We start from the raw sequence: 14,458 nt of genomic DNA on the forward strand, positions 1-14,458 counted from the left end.
TTTGTTTGGATTGGGAACAAGAAGACAGACGAACGAAGCTGCGAAAAGGCGATAGAGATGGGAAACCATAAGCTCAAATGGACGGAGGAGGAGGAGGAGGCGTTGCTCGCCGGCGTTCAGAAGCATGGGCCCGGAAAGTGGAAGAATATTATCCGAGATCCTGAGTTCGCTGATCCCCTCTATAATCGCTCCAACATCGACCTCAAGGTCTCTTCTTTCTTGCTCTCTGCTGTTTGTTCACAGATATAAATGAAGAACCTTACTTCGGTTTGAATGTGTGCAAAAGATTGAAACTTTATCACCGGAAAAATCTTCTCCCGTTGTTTGGTTTGAGAAGCTGTGTTTATGCAATCTGATAAGTTTTAGTTCCTTGTTGAAAAGATTAAGACTTGGAATAGTTTCGGATTTGAGGTTGTCGAGGGTTTTAGACTCTTGCTAGTTAAGTTGATAGATTGTTTGTTCTGTTTCTTTCTTTCTGTAGCATTTGAGATTCTTCAACTTTCCCTGAGATCTCGAGATGGTTGATTCACTATAATGGCAGTATATGACACTATCAAGTCCAAGAAATGCTTTGCAGCTCGTTAGTCTTATAACTCCAGCTGTGCCTTTAAACCACCAGTGGTTGTGAAACTTATGATCAAGAATCTTAAACATCCGATGTTTCATATTCTCTAGGATAAATGGCGTAACTTGAGTGTTCCCCCTGACATTCAAGGCTCAATAGATAAGGTGCGGACACCAAAAATCAAAGCTGCCGCTTTGAATCTAGCCGCCGTTGCAGCTGCTGCTACCAGTACTCCACCACCTTCTAGTGCGACCCCTTCTCCGGTTGCTCCCCTTCCTCGTAATGGATCTTCTGATTTGAACGTTGATGACAGTTGGAACACTATGGTGGATGCAAAGAATGCTCCCAGGTTTGTTTTTTTTGCCTTTATATTCTTCTTCTCTGAGCGAAGCACTTAATCATGTGTTAATTCTTAAGTGCTGTAAATTGCTAGTCTACTACTTGCATTATGACGCTTCCTGATGAGCCATTGGTTTATTAAAGGTATGATGGGATGATATTCGAAGCTCTTTCAGCGTTGACGGATCCTAGTGGATCTGATGTCACTACGATTTTCAACTTCATCGAGGTTAGGCATATACTAGTCAACTATTCTTTGTTGTTATAGTTTGATCCTAGTTGTTGCATACCACTATGATAATCTATAGATAGCTCTATTAGGTTCAGTATCAGTTATTATTGTCATAGCAGCTAACTTCTGATGATCAAGTTCATGATAATGGTCTGGTTTCGTGTATAGGAAAAAAAACATGAAGTGCCACCAACTTTTAAAAGGGTCCTGGGTTCAAGATTGAGGAGGCTTGCTGCTCAAGGCAAAATTGAAAAGGTTAACCAGATAAGAGCAGGAGTAAGTAGTCTTGAACAAGAGCTCAAAATTTTAACTTTTTCTTTCCATCTGTGTTGGTTTCCTCATGCCTGCTGTTTATATTGTTTTGGTACAATGCAACAACAGACGCAGAACTTCTATAGGATGAATGGTACTAGCTTCTCGGGAATGAGAGCGCCAGTTGTAGCGAGACCTAAAGAGGTGAATGTGAAACCCCGGCAGACAAACAGTCAACGAGTACTCACGGTTTCGCAGAGAAAGGTTGATCAAGCTTCAGGAACCGCAGCTTTTAAGCTCGCGGAGGTAGAAAAAAATTTAGAATTGGTCAAAAGAGCTGCAGAACACAAAGAAAGGATGATAAAACTGGCAGAACAAGCTGAGATTATTCTACTGCTAGCGGAAGAGTTGCACGAAGCATGTAAATGATTCTTTCTTAAAAAAGCTATGACACTAGTGTCTCAGTGTTGTTCTATCTTGAAAAAGCTTTAGGACTATTTGGTGTCTGATGTTTTCAGATTTTGTTTTGTTGCAGGTTCTCAGGGAAAGATTGTGGAACTGAATTGAGGTTGATGGAAACAAAAGAAGCAAGCACAGAGTGAGTCTTAGTTTTGGTATATATACTGATAGTAATTAGCCATTAGCTTGCATTCTTTTGTTTCTTATGATGCCAACTAAGGAGGAATTGTTTGCACAAATAACATTTTACCGTTCTTTCGTTTACTAATGAAAAAAAGGTAGTTGAGGGTAATTAGCCAGAAACAGAAATGTATTGTGTGGCTTGGAAAGTACAGTATTAAACTCTCATCTTTTACTTTGTGTCATGCTTTTTTCTTTTCAATCAAAATCAATTAGTATAAGTGAAACGTATTTAACAGTCTTAAGCTTACAATCCAGAACCAAGAACAGTTTTATCTCTAGCATTATCAGTTGTGTTTAAAAGCTCTGATTGTAAATTAGACATTATTAAGTTGCTGTTAACATTATTAATAATTAACTCAAAAGATTGTTTCTTGTTGTTATCAACCGTCTCAAAACATTCTCTGAATCTGTAACAACACTGAGAAGATGTGTTTCTGTCACAACAAACAACCTTTGGGTTCGCTGTCAGAACAGTAAGAAAGAACTTAGAGTGGAACAAAAAGAACATTCTTTTTGGGTGTTGCAATCTGTTAAGTATACACACACAAAAACCTATGTATAGTTCTGATTCAGAAAAATTACAAACATCAGTCAGCTATATAAGTCCTTTTTTCTTTACTTTCTTCCATGTCATACACAACAAGATCAAGAACTGTCTTCAGTCTGAATCAAAATCCAGCGCCCACCTCCATCAAAGAACCTGATACTGTTTCTACATGTTGGAAAACTTAAGGAATAAATCACCTTCTAAGAGACTAGACTGATCTTGGAGACATTGTATCTTGAGCTGAACAGTTTGACTGTTTCTTGTTGAGTTTTGACCTCAGATGTCTGATTTTCGCGTCAACTCTAGCTGTGAACCCGATCTTCGTCTTCTCCCGTGCTTTGTTACGCTCCCGTGTCCACATCCTTCTATCCTCCAAGTCTCTCTTGTAATACTTGATCTCTTGAATGATGTGATGATCCATCGGATTCAAGAATCTCTGGAAGGATATGTGGGCGAAGTAAGGCAGAACTGTGGTCACTGTGACCAAAAAAGTGGATATCCAATATATGGGAGCAGGAGCAAGAATCTCAGCTAGGATTCTATAGATGTTGCCTGAAAGACTCGGAGGCATCATCCCGTAGAGCGCAACAAAGAGATACCACAAACCAATGCTTCCCCAGATCAAGACGTGTTGGATCCATGTGAAGTGGCTCATGGTTAAAGCGATCTGCACGTTCACAGCCCAGATGATGCAAGTGAACATGGTGGTGCCAACAGCATCCATGTCAGCGGTTTGACCAGTGGCTCTGAAAGCCTGCTCATAGATGACTCCGATGTTGAGAAAGAATATGGCGAGAGAGGAGTAGACGCCGTTTCCCATCCAGCCTAGTATTCTGTACCAGTCAAAGAAGAGATTCTTCTTCCCTTGTTGGTATAACGCAGGAAACTGCAGAACAAAAAGAAAAGAGTTTCTTGTGGTGAGTGAGAGACTCGGAGGAGTTGGTTCAGAACAAATTAAACCTTTACCTGTAAGCAAATCTCAGAGGAAACATCTTGTTCAAAGACTCCAAGGGCAATCACTGGCAATGAGGTAAGGACAACGTTGAAGAGTAATAGGTAGTAGTCATTATAAACTGATTGCCCTGAAAACCCGGTGAACGCCTCAAAATAGAAGAGAGTGAGACCAAATGCTATGTTTTTGTAGAAGAAGTAACAGATCTGGATGAAGAACAATGTAAGTTAGAAACCAAAAGTGTGTAAAGAGTAGAATAGGACACCTTGTAAACACACATATTACCATTTGAGCTATTCTTTTATAACACCAGTGTCCATGAACAACGAGTAATCTTTCCAGAAACCTGAACTGGGCAATAGAAAAATCGCTTGCCATAACAGCCTGCAGATACAATTGAATATAATCAGGCATTTGCTACAAGTTGGGACATCTATAAAAAAAAAAAACATTAACCTGCATCCCTTCGACTCCACTAATGCCAACACCAATGTCAGCTTCTTGAATCATTCCAACATCATTTGCACCATCACCTATTGCCAGTGTAGTTTTCCCGGTTCCCTCTTTAACTAACCTTGTTACCTTTTTTTTGTAATAAACAAATATTAGACGCAAAAGGAACACATGAAGCCGGCATGTTCAGATAAGAGAAGGGTTGGTGGAAATACAATACCAGGGCTTTCTGCTTGGGAGACACACGACAGCATATGACTGACGCACAATCAACAGCCAAAGCAAGAAACTGAAACTTCATATCGTCCTCCAACGCATACGTTAGAGTTTTCCCGTCAATGATCAAAGCAAATGCAGCATGTGGATCTTTCTCTAGCTTCACCATTTGTACAGCTTTGGTGAGTTGATTCAAAATATTCTCCTTCACAGCCTAATTACATCAACAAACATATTATAATAGATCTTAGAGCTATCACTCTACAATAGAATTCTCATGTGAAATCATCTTATCCCCAAACCTTTGAATCTTGGGACCCTCCTTCTGAGTTCATCACAGTTATACATATCTGTTTCATGCCTTGCCTAAGTAAACTACATGAATATCTGCAGTTCAAAACAAAAGTTAGTCAAAGAACTTTAAAACATAAATGAATTATGTATCTACTACAATGTATCAAAGTAGTCGTTCTAACCCAATATTGATTGCTGTTTCCATCTTATCCCCGGTTAAAACCCACAATTTGAGGCCAGCTTGGGCAAGTTTATCTATGCACTGTGGGACCTAAAGTCAAATGAAAAAAAAAAAAAGAAACTCAGTTTTACATAAACAAGATGAAGGAGAAGTGAGTTAAGGTGTCTTGTCTGATAAATGCATACCCCTTTCTGGAGTTTGTCCTCCACAGCAGTTGCACCTACAAGAATAAGGTCCTTTTCGATCATATCTGAAATCTTCTCAAGCAACTCATCTCTGTCAGATCCTATAGAAGTTTTGGCCTTGTGAAACTCAGCGTTCCAAGCTGAATATTCATCCTCATCAAGCTTTCTGTACGAAAGGGCAAGAGTTCGGAGTCCAGCTTCTCCATATTCCTTTAAATGCTTAGTGGTAGGTCCCAAGTATGTTTTTCCATTCTTAGCCAGTCGTTCAAAAATGATACTGCAAAAACATTTAATAAGAACTGCTTGAAATTTACATGACAACACAAAATTCCATGGTTCTAAAAGATCTGTCCTAGCCGAAAAAGATTTTTTTAAAATTCGATTAATAGCATTGTAAATCGGTTTAAACCATTCTAAATCAATATAAATTAGTTTAACTCTGTTAAATTAAGTAATACTATTAGTACAAATCCACGAGTTTATCTAATTTCTGTTGTTTTGTATATCTAATTTTGATGATTCATCAAAATAACATAATAATTAAACCCAAAACCTAAAGTATCTTATAGAAATGTTAAAAGTATATAAATAAATCAATAATTCACTGACGCCTAAGCCTCCCTAAACCCAAATAATCCGTCTAGTTGCTAGTCATGAACGCCTAGTTACCAGTCATGAACGCCTAGTTACCGCTACCGATTTTTTGAACATTGCAAAAATCAAACAGAAAGTTTTTTTTTGTTTTTCATCTAACCTGTCAGCTCCTTTGCATAGCAGAAGAATCTGCCCTTCCTCATCACGCACAACTACTGACATCCTCTTCCTTTTGCTAGTGAAATCCAACAGATTCAGAATTTTATACTCCCTGCATTGTTTCTAATACATCTTCAGGACTGTGTACTTAAAAAACCAATAATCAGAAAAAAAAACTAAAGAAAGAAAGATCTCTAAAAAAATCTCACCTCTCAATAGTTTGCCCTGAAGAAGACAACCTCTCATGAACATAAACACTTGACTGAGTCCTCTTAAAGAACTCAAACCCAAACTCACTCGCAGCTGTAAGAAAAGAAGCTTCATCCGGTGACTCAGCCTCATACGTGTACTTGCCACTCTCCTCGTTAAGCTCAGGGATAGCTGTGTGACAAATAGCTAATATCCGAAAAAACAGAAGAACGTCATCAGCATGCGGCTCCCTCAGCCAGTTCCCATTCATCAGCCGCACATCCTCAAAACCAAACCCCTTTATAGGGACTCTAGGAGTCATCACCATCTCACCTTCGTGATTACTACTGCTACTCTCCACCTCAATCTCTTGAACGCTCATCCTCGGAGTAGTCGCTCTACTGTGATCATCAAGATCAACAGCCATTTGCTGAGCAGCTGCAACCTCCACCTCGCTTGAACGAACTCCATAAGAAGTCCCAGCGATTGAGCATTTCAGAAAATCCATCTGGTTACAAGTCAAAGTCCCCGTTTTATCGGAGAGGATGGTATCAACCTGTCCCAGCTCTTCATTTAAATTCGATGTCCGCGCGTGCGCTGGCACTCCACTCTCACTATCGTACATATGCAAATCCTTGTTGATAAAAGTCGCTTGCAAGACCTTCACAACTTCGATGGAGACGTAAAGAGAGATCGGTATCAAGTAACCGTAAAGCAAGAGGGCGGTGATGAGATGCACAACGCCGGCGTAGACAGGGTTGCTAGGGTTGGTTAGATTCTCAGGCTCGTCTGGTCTCAAGTACCACATCTTCGGCATGTGGAACTTCGTCTCCCAGGCGAAACCTGACGAGCTTATGCAAGAGATCAGTATCAGTAGAACAAGAAGCGTGTAGATGATGTAGTCCATCGTCTTCTCGATCCTGCTTCTTTTGGAAGGAGAGCTCGTTGAGTTCTGCATCACTTTGGTATCATGCCCTGTGAACACCACAACTCCGTAGACGTAAGGCGTGTTCCTAAGCTTTGAGTCTCTCAACAGAATCTGACTCGGATCTAAAGGGAATATCTGCCTGTCGTATTCAAGATTACCAACGAATGTGTAGAGACTCGGGTTTGGATCTTCACATCTTATAGTCCCAGTGAAGTCTTTAAAAGACTCATCATCATCTAGAGATAACGTTACCTCCAAGGATCTTTTAACTTTCAAGTTAGTCTCCCCATCTAAGTTCATAGTCTCCACGTAGCAGATCCCATCCTCGTAGCTAGACGACAGCAAGAGCAAATCAGCAGGGAAGAAACCATCCTTCTCAACTTTCACAACATCCCCAACGCTAATCTTCTTCCACTTCTTGCGGCGAAACTCACCATCACGCTTATGAACCAAAGCTTTCCTCGCGTTGATCTTCACGTCCTGCATGAACCTGCTCCAGTCCTCGAGGGCCTCTTTCAACATGCTGAGCCCCACGACGAAGACCAGGGGAGCGATCATGCTCCACTTGTTGAACGGGGAGAGAGGGAAGACGGAGAGGATGGCGGCTACTAGGAAGTAGAAGTTGGCAGCGCGGTGGAACTGCTCGTAGAGGGATTTGGGGAAGAAGGTGATGAGGTTGTACCTGGTGGTGGAGACGTAGTTGGAACGGTATCTCAGAGGCTTCTTCTTGTGCATGTGAGGCTGGTTGCAGTGGACTGTTCTGCTGAACCCTGGGCCTTGGATAGGGTGAGGGTCTTGGCCTTCGTCTGCGCTTGGTCTTAGGCATCCGAATGTGTAGATGTTGCTTAGTCTTAGCTTAGACCTTCTTCTACCTCTAGCCATTCTCTTACTAACAAATATAGAATTTTTTTTATCAAGAACTCTTCTTCTTCATCATAATGGTGGTCTGTACAGAAAATTAAAACAAATACAACAAAATTAGATTAAAGTTTCTATCTTTGAAAGAAAATATATATATTTATGGAAAGGGGGAAATAAAAATTGGTCAGATCTAACGGACCAAAGTGAATCAGATTAACATTTTGGATTTCAAATCTGCCAAGAAACTCGGAAAGAGATGAAATTTTTTAAATCCAAACGCATTTGAGTCTTTTTATTACATGAATCTATGGAAATTCCGACAATGATGTAAGGAAAAAAAAAAAGAATGGTAAAGATCTTCAAACCCAGCAACAAGTCAACTACAACACAGACTCATGAAAGTAGAGATCTTGGTCGGAGAAAGACAGCTAAATCTGGGAATTACCGAGGGGAGAGACCGAGAGAGAAACAGAACCGGCTGTTCAGCAAGAAGCTGAGAGCTTGACGGCAATGGCAGATCAGGACACGAAAAAAGAAGCAGCTTTCTCTCTTCTGACTCTCAGATTATTTTGAATTTACTCAAATTTTCTCCAGATTCCAGATGGGGTTTAAAGAGAAAGACACAGACTTGTGATTTTCACTCGCTTTTTTCTTTCTTTCTTACTTGCTCACACACGCACAATGAGAATCTGAACGAGTGCAAGGATCTTTCGTTGTTGCTTCCTCTTCCTCGTCTGCTTCGTCTTCTCTTTTTTTTTTTTGAAAGCTTCTTCTTCTCTATGATCTCTCTAATTAACTTCAACGATTAACGATAAAATATTGTTTCTTTGTTGTTTGTGGTTTGTCTATATTACTATTATTATTTTGTAGATGAACTCTCATTACTCTATACCCAAAAAAAAAAAAGTCATCACTCAATTTCAAAAAGATAAAATAAAAAGATCATCAAATTGTTAATTTAGCTGAAAGTTTAATACAGATTGTGGAGTTTATTTATAAAAAATAGAGAATTTATTTATGTAAATGGATTGGTGGTATTATTTTCATTCAATGAATTTGATCACTCTTTGATTTGGTCAAACAAAACAAACGCTTCTTCCACTCCATTTTTGTGTAAGATAAAAAACGTTGATTTATATTAATTTTAATCATTTGTATAAGTGCCGACAACTCTTAATGATCGGTAGATTAATGTAAGTAGACTTGAAAAATAAGTAAATAACTCTCTTTTTATAATACGTAGCGAGATCGCGGGAGTGGGGGAGTGGACTGAACCAATACGCACCGTTTTATATTTTAAAATCACCCACTTGTAAAGTCATCTTTTAAATAATTGTTTATCTTCTAGGAAAAAATGTTTTTTTTTGTAATTTTTTTTGTATTCTAAAGAGCATCGACTAAATTGTACTACTATCACTGTATCACAGATGGAAAATCATGCTCTGTATATGGTTTTCCGAAACGTTAATCTCCTAAAAAGACACATTAAAATATGTCATTTATAAGTTTTATAGTAGTTTTTTCCATCATTAATAGAACAAATTCAATCAAAACTCTGAAAACTAAATTAAAAATATTGTGTATATATGAATGATATATAGGACGGTTAAAATATGTCATTTATATATAAAAAATTGAAAAAAATTGTTTTTAGGCCAAAAAATGGTAACTATGTACCATTAGACTAATTATTTTGTATTATTTTGCCTCTAATGCTCTTTAGTGTTTTTGAAAATAAATTAAAAATAGTTTTACAAACAAAAAAAATTGAAAAAATAGTAACTATTGATGGAATACCTATATGAATTTAGTGGTAATTTTTTCTGTTCTAAAAGTATTTAAATCATAATTTTAGATTATGTTCTACGTAAAGTATAACTGACATTATACAAAGTAGAAAATGAAATCTATATTTTTCATTGAATCTAGGATTTTTAACGTGAAAACCCCTCAACTAAGTTTGTTTTGAGTAAAAACCCCCAAACTAAGTATTTAACGAAAAAAACCACAAACTAATTTTATTTAATGAATTAAACCCTAGCAGGTCATAATTACCATTACTACCGGTAAATCTTTAGTTTGAGGGTTTCTACATTAAGTAAACATAGTTGAGGGGGTTTACCATTAAAAATAAAAAAAAAAAATTCAAAATTTTATAATATTATCTAAAAATTAGTAACTTAAATTTTCAAAATTAGCACTTTTAATTTTTTTTTTGTAAATATATGAGTTTGATGTGTTTTTAACATCAACATTATATATGTATAATTAAAAATGTAAAAACTCATAAAATATAATAAAAATTATCTAAAGATTTATTATTACAGTTTTATTAGAAAAGATATAATTTCTATTATATTTTCTTGTTTTTTACATTTTTAACCTTTTAGTAATTTTATTACATGTAAATCTTTATTACATTTTTACTAGATATGATATAATTTTTATTATATTTTTTTGTCTTTTACATTTTTAACATTTTAGTAATTTTATTACAGGTAAATCTTTAGATAATTTTTTATTATATTTTCTGGGTTTTTAAATTTTAAATTTATACATATATGATGTTGATGTTCAAAACATATCAAACTTATATATTTACAAAAAACAATTAAAAGTGTTAATTTTGAAAATTTCAGTTACTAATTTTTTAGATAATATTATAAAAAATTTAATTTTTTTACAATTTTTAATGGTAAAACCCCTCAACTATGATTACTTAATGTAGAAACCCCTAAACTAAAGATTTACCGGTAGTAACGGTAATTATGACCTGCTAGGGTTTAATTCATTAAATAAAGTTAGTTTGGGGGTTTTTTCGTTAAATACTTAGTTTGGGGGGTTTTTACCCAAAACAAATTTAGTTGAGGGGTTTTAATGTTAAAATCCTTGAATCTACTATGTTTAAATAATAGTACTCTAAAAATATTTAGAATACACATTCCGCGTTTAACCTATCGCTCTAAAATCTGTAGAAATTGGAATCTACAAATGACTATAAATCTAAAACCTGTAGAAATCAAAATCTACGCATTAATATAAATCTAAAAACCTGTAGAAAACGAGTTCTATAGATTTACTATAAATCTAAAACTGTAGAAATCAAAATCTACACATTAGTATAAATCTAAAAACCTTTAGTAGGGGTTATTGGTTGTTGAATTTTAATGGATTTGAAAATTCTAACTAAATCTAGTGTTATTGGTTCTATGATTTTCAAATCTGTATTAAAATCATGTGTTATTGGTTTAATGATTCATAAATTCTATATCAAATCAAGTGTTATTCAATCGTCGGATTTACTAATATATTTGATTTTATAATGGATTTGTTTGGATTTTTTAGTTAAAAATACAAAGACTCAAATCCGAGAGAAAACCTCTGGATTTGCATATTTTACTTGGATTTATAAATACTATATGGATTTCTAAATCAATCAAAATATATAAATCAATAATACCTCTTTAGAAACTGAGTTCTACAGATTTATTGTATTCTACGGATAAGAATAATTAGTTCCAAAAAATGTGGAAAGAAAATATTTGAAAATATTCAATTTCTATATATGAAAAAATCAAATACTATATGGATTTCTAAATCAATCAAAATATATAAACCAATAATACCTCTTTAGAAACTGAGTTCTACAGATTTATTGTATTCTACGGATAAGAATAATTAGTTCCAAAAAATGTGGAAAGAAAATATTTGAAAATATTCAATTTCTATATATGAAAAAATCAAATTTTCAGAAGAAAAAAAATCGTGGGACATAAAATATAGGTTTAGTTTTTTTGAGAATTTTTAATATTTTCTTTTATTTTAATTACTTTAATTATTTATTATATTTTAATATTTACCAATTGTTTTGTTAATTGTAATTTTGAATTTATAATTAAAATTAAAGTATTATTGTCATTTTGAAAATAATTAGCTTAATGGAGCATAAAATATATGAGATTAGTTTAAAAATACATAATTACTATTTTTTTGCCTAAAAAAATAATTTTTCCAAAAAAATTTAAATTTGAAAATCAGATAATTGATTTGAATGTCATTTTTTGAATGTTTATGCGCACATCTATACACTTTTATAACTAAATATATGATGGTCTTCTTTCTTTCTGGTCCCGAATATATTTTTTCTTTTATGGAATTATATGAAAGTATGACGATAGATGGAGACATGACAGTGTCTGGTGTGACATCCAAACAGCAAATGCATGGACAAATTGAATGAAGAAACAGTTAAAAAGACTGCCACTTGCCAAATCAAGCATGGCTCAAAAAATATTAGTAATCCTAATCATGTTTCTACTCTCTCTATCTTTTATCCAAAAATGTTTTAAATTAAATATTTTTTTTTTGAAAAAGAAATTAAAATTTTTTACCTTGAATATATAAAAAAATGTTTGAAAAAATATACAAGACAAATGGCAGAAAAATCGTGAACATATATATAATATTTTAAAATCATGTCAACTTTTGTTGCTTACAAATAAAACAGAATGGATGATCATTAATTTGTATACCAGTATATATCAAAATAAATGGCTATTTATAACTAATAAAGAGTGATTAGTTTTTTTTTGAACTAAACTAATCGTATATATCAAAATAAATGGTTATTTACAACTAATAAAGAGTGGTTAGTTTTTTTTTTTAACTAAACTAATCAGATATATATATAGATATTTATATAAAAGTAAAATTAGGTTGCAAGGATAATCACATGGGATCACCCTCCATGATTCTATGGACCTTTATCGAGTGTTTCGCCCAACACTATGTACTTTCTTTTCCCGTGCACAATGTTGACCTACTTTGCACTATTTTACTTATTCTTCTCCCTACTTTTCTATACAGTACTATATAATATGGCATCTATTAGAAGAATTGGTAAACTTAAGTTTACATCTAAACCAAGCGCTCGTAGCTTGGTGGTAAAGGAGGTACAACTGTACCGTCCGCCACCCGAGTTCGAGCCTTGGCCACAACGGATTTAACATCCATTCTGTTGAGGCGCTGGACCCCTTTCGGTGGATAGTTAGGAATGTGGCTGCCCAGATACCAGAGTTATCAAAAAAAAAAAAAAAAAATTTACATCTACTGGTTTTAGCAGTATATTGGAACCATTAAAATTCATCGTTTTCATCAATCCATTGTTCAATAGGTGAACACAGTTGCAAAGATTATGTATACTAGATTTTTTAAACCGTCCCACGCGCGGATAAGATATTATATGTATTTCTCAGTTCTATAAAAATAATATATAATATTGTATTACATTATTTAAAGAATATAAAATAAAACTACATAACATAAATATATTTTAAAAATTTTCTTTGTGGAAACCATTATGTTGTTTGATTGTTGTACTTGATTCACATATTTGCATAGATATTTATGATAGATGAATAACTATATTTTATATTATCAGTAAATAATATATATTTATTATATAATATAAGAAAAATGAAATTATTTACTTTTTAAACAAACTTCTCTCATGTTGGGGATTCGGTTATAGACATATCATATTCGAAGGAGACATTTTTACAGTTATCAATCTTCTTAACAGTCAAAAAATAAATCCGAATATCAAAACAATATCTCATACGATATCTTTGTTGAATAACTGCTCTGAAAAATTGAATTTAGACATCAAAAAGAACTGGAAATGAATGTGCAGATGTGTTATCTAAGTCAGTTTTACAAAGTACTATTCATAGTTCATATATCATTTATGTACATCCTATTTTTTTGTCCATCATTTCTTAAACATCTTGAAATAACTGATGCTAATTAATAATAAACTTTTGGCTGGCAAAAAAAAATCAAATTTGTCTAATAATCGCTTAAATATTTTATTAATATTGTCTAAGAAGCTTTCAAGTGATATCATAGTTTAATTTTTATTAGTTTTTTTGTTAATTTTTAGAGTTCTTTGTATTTAAGATTTTTTCCAAATTAAGCTTCTATTTCTTTCATATAATTGATATATATATGTCATAAAAATTACCATCAAATCAGTTTTACTTATTTATTATTTTGTTTTTAATGAAAATACACTTTTCAAATAATTTAATTTAAAATAAAATTATATATTAATTTGCTGTATTCTAACAATTTGATTGATTTAATTAATTTGTTTTGGATAACTTAAAAAGTTTTCATATGAATCGGGGAAAACAAGCTTATGTTGTTATATTATATTTATTTTTGTATATAGAATCTATATATAATGCTAGTGTAATAAAGAAAGAACATTATTTTTTGTAACTTCAAAAACATACATTATTACAATTTGAAATTAATCGTAATTGAATAAAATGGTAATTAAATATTTGTAAATCTAATTGTTTGTTTATCTTGTTTAGTTGGATTCTCATAAAAAGAAATCGATAGGTTAAACAAATGTTTCAAAATTTGTTGTGTTTTTGTTTTATCTATAAATTACAAAATTTATTGAATTGATATATTTAATTATTGCATCCTTAAATAATATTTTGTTAAGACATTAGAGAACTATGTTTTGAGTTGTTTTGTCAAAATTGTACAAAAATCTATGCTTTTTCATATTTGTCACGAAATTTTTTATGTTAAACTTACTTTTACAAAATTCTTAACTTTGTCACGGAAACAAAAATCTATGCTTTTCATATTTGTCAATGTTCTCACACTTTCAAATAATATATTAGCTTAGTCACTTACTTTTTTTTTTTTACAAAACAAAGTATCGGAGTCTTGAAAGTTGAATTTATATTATTGTAACTGTACATAAGAGTTTGTGATTACATACTTAGTGATTCTTCTATATGTGTCCAAGAGAGTTTCAATGGCTTAGTGGTAACTGTCATATATTTATG

At 33.4% G+C, this 14,458-nt stretch overlaps 2 protein-coding genes across 2 annotated transcripts; one reads left to right on the forward strand and one right to left on the reverse strand.

Moving 5' to 3' along the window:
* The first annotated feature begins 16 nt into the window (after positions 1-16).
* On the forward strand, positions 17-2,202 carry LOC106430276 (telomere repeat-binding factor 4-like). The gene is made up of 6 exons (XM_048765181.1): positions 17-207; positions 676-914; positions 1,049-1,133; positions 1,305-1,412; positions 1,518-1,809; positions 1,924-2,202. Exons 1-6 carry the CDS (start codon positions 58-60, stop codon positions 1,953-1,955), a joined length of 906 nt encoding a protein of 301 aa, XP_048621138.1. The 5' UTR covers positions 17-57; the 3' UTR covers positions 1,956-2,202.
* Positions 2,203-2,521: 319 nt separating this feature from the next.
* On the reverse strand, positions 2,522-8,441 carry LOC106430259 (probable phospholipid-transporting ATPase 4). Its single transcript, XM_048765180.1, has 11 exons — positions 8,035-8,441; positions 5,821-7,674; positions 5,613-5,723; positions 4,859-5,135; positions 4,675-4,763; positions 4,501-4,585; positions 4,203-4,412; positions 3,986-4,111; positions 3,815-3,913; positions 3,544-3,735; positions 2,522-3,463 (listed from the first exon to the last, which is right to left on the reverse strand). The coding sequence occupies exons 2-11, from the start codon at positions 7,608-7,610 to the stop codon at positions 2,786-2,788; spliced, it is 3,657 nt and encodes a 1,218-aa protein (XP_048621137.1). The 5' UTR covers positions 7,611-7,674; positions 8,035-8,441; the 3' UTR covers positions 2,522-2,785.
* Positions 8,442-14,458: the final 6,017 nt, after the last annotated feature.

This window comes from Brassica napus, chromosome C8, assembly GCF_020379485.1.
Source record: "Brassica napus cultivar Da-Ae chromosome C8, Da-Ae, whole genome shotgun sequence".
Lineage (NCBI taxonomy): Eukaryota > Viridiplantae > Streptophyta > Magnoliopsida > Brassicales > Brassicaceae > Brassica > Brassica napus.

What these genes read in the sequence shown, in the direction of transcription:
- LOC106430276 (XM_048765181.1), top strand. Translation starts at nt 58, where the DNA reads ATGGGAAACCATAAGCTCAAATGGACGGAGGAGGAGGAGGAGGCGTTG. An exon ending in GATGCAAAGAATGCTCCCAG is followed by an intron (nt 915 to 1,048) that starts GTTTGTTTTTTT and finishes GGTTTATTAAAG; the next exon opens with GTATGATGGGATGATATTCG. An exon ending in CGATTTTCAACTTCATCGAG is followed by an intron (nt 1,134 to 1,304) that starts GTTAGGCATATA and finishes TTTCGTGTATAG; the next exon opens with GAAAAAAAACATGAAGTGCC.
- LOC106430259 (XM_048765180.1), bottom strand. Translation starts at nt 7,610, where the DNA reads ATGGCTAGAGGTAGAAGAAGGTCTAAGCTAAGACTAAGCAACATCTAC. An exon ending in GAGGGTCCCAAGATTCAAAG is followed by an intron (nt 4,413 to 4,500) that starts GTTTGGGGATAA and finishes TGATGTAATTAG; the next exon opens with GCTGTGAAGGAGAATATTTT. An exon ending in CCTCTGAGATTTGCTTACAG is followed by an intron (nt 3,464 to 3,543) that starts GTAAAGGTTTAA and finishes TTTGTTCTGCAG; the next exon opens with TTTCCTGCGTTATACCAACA.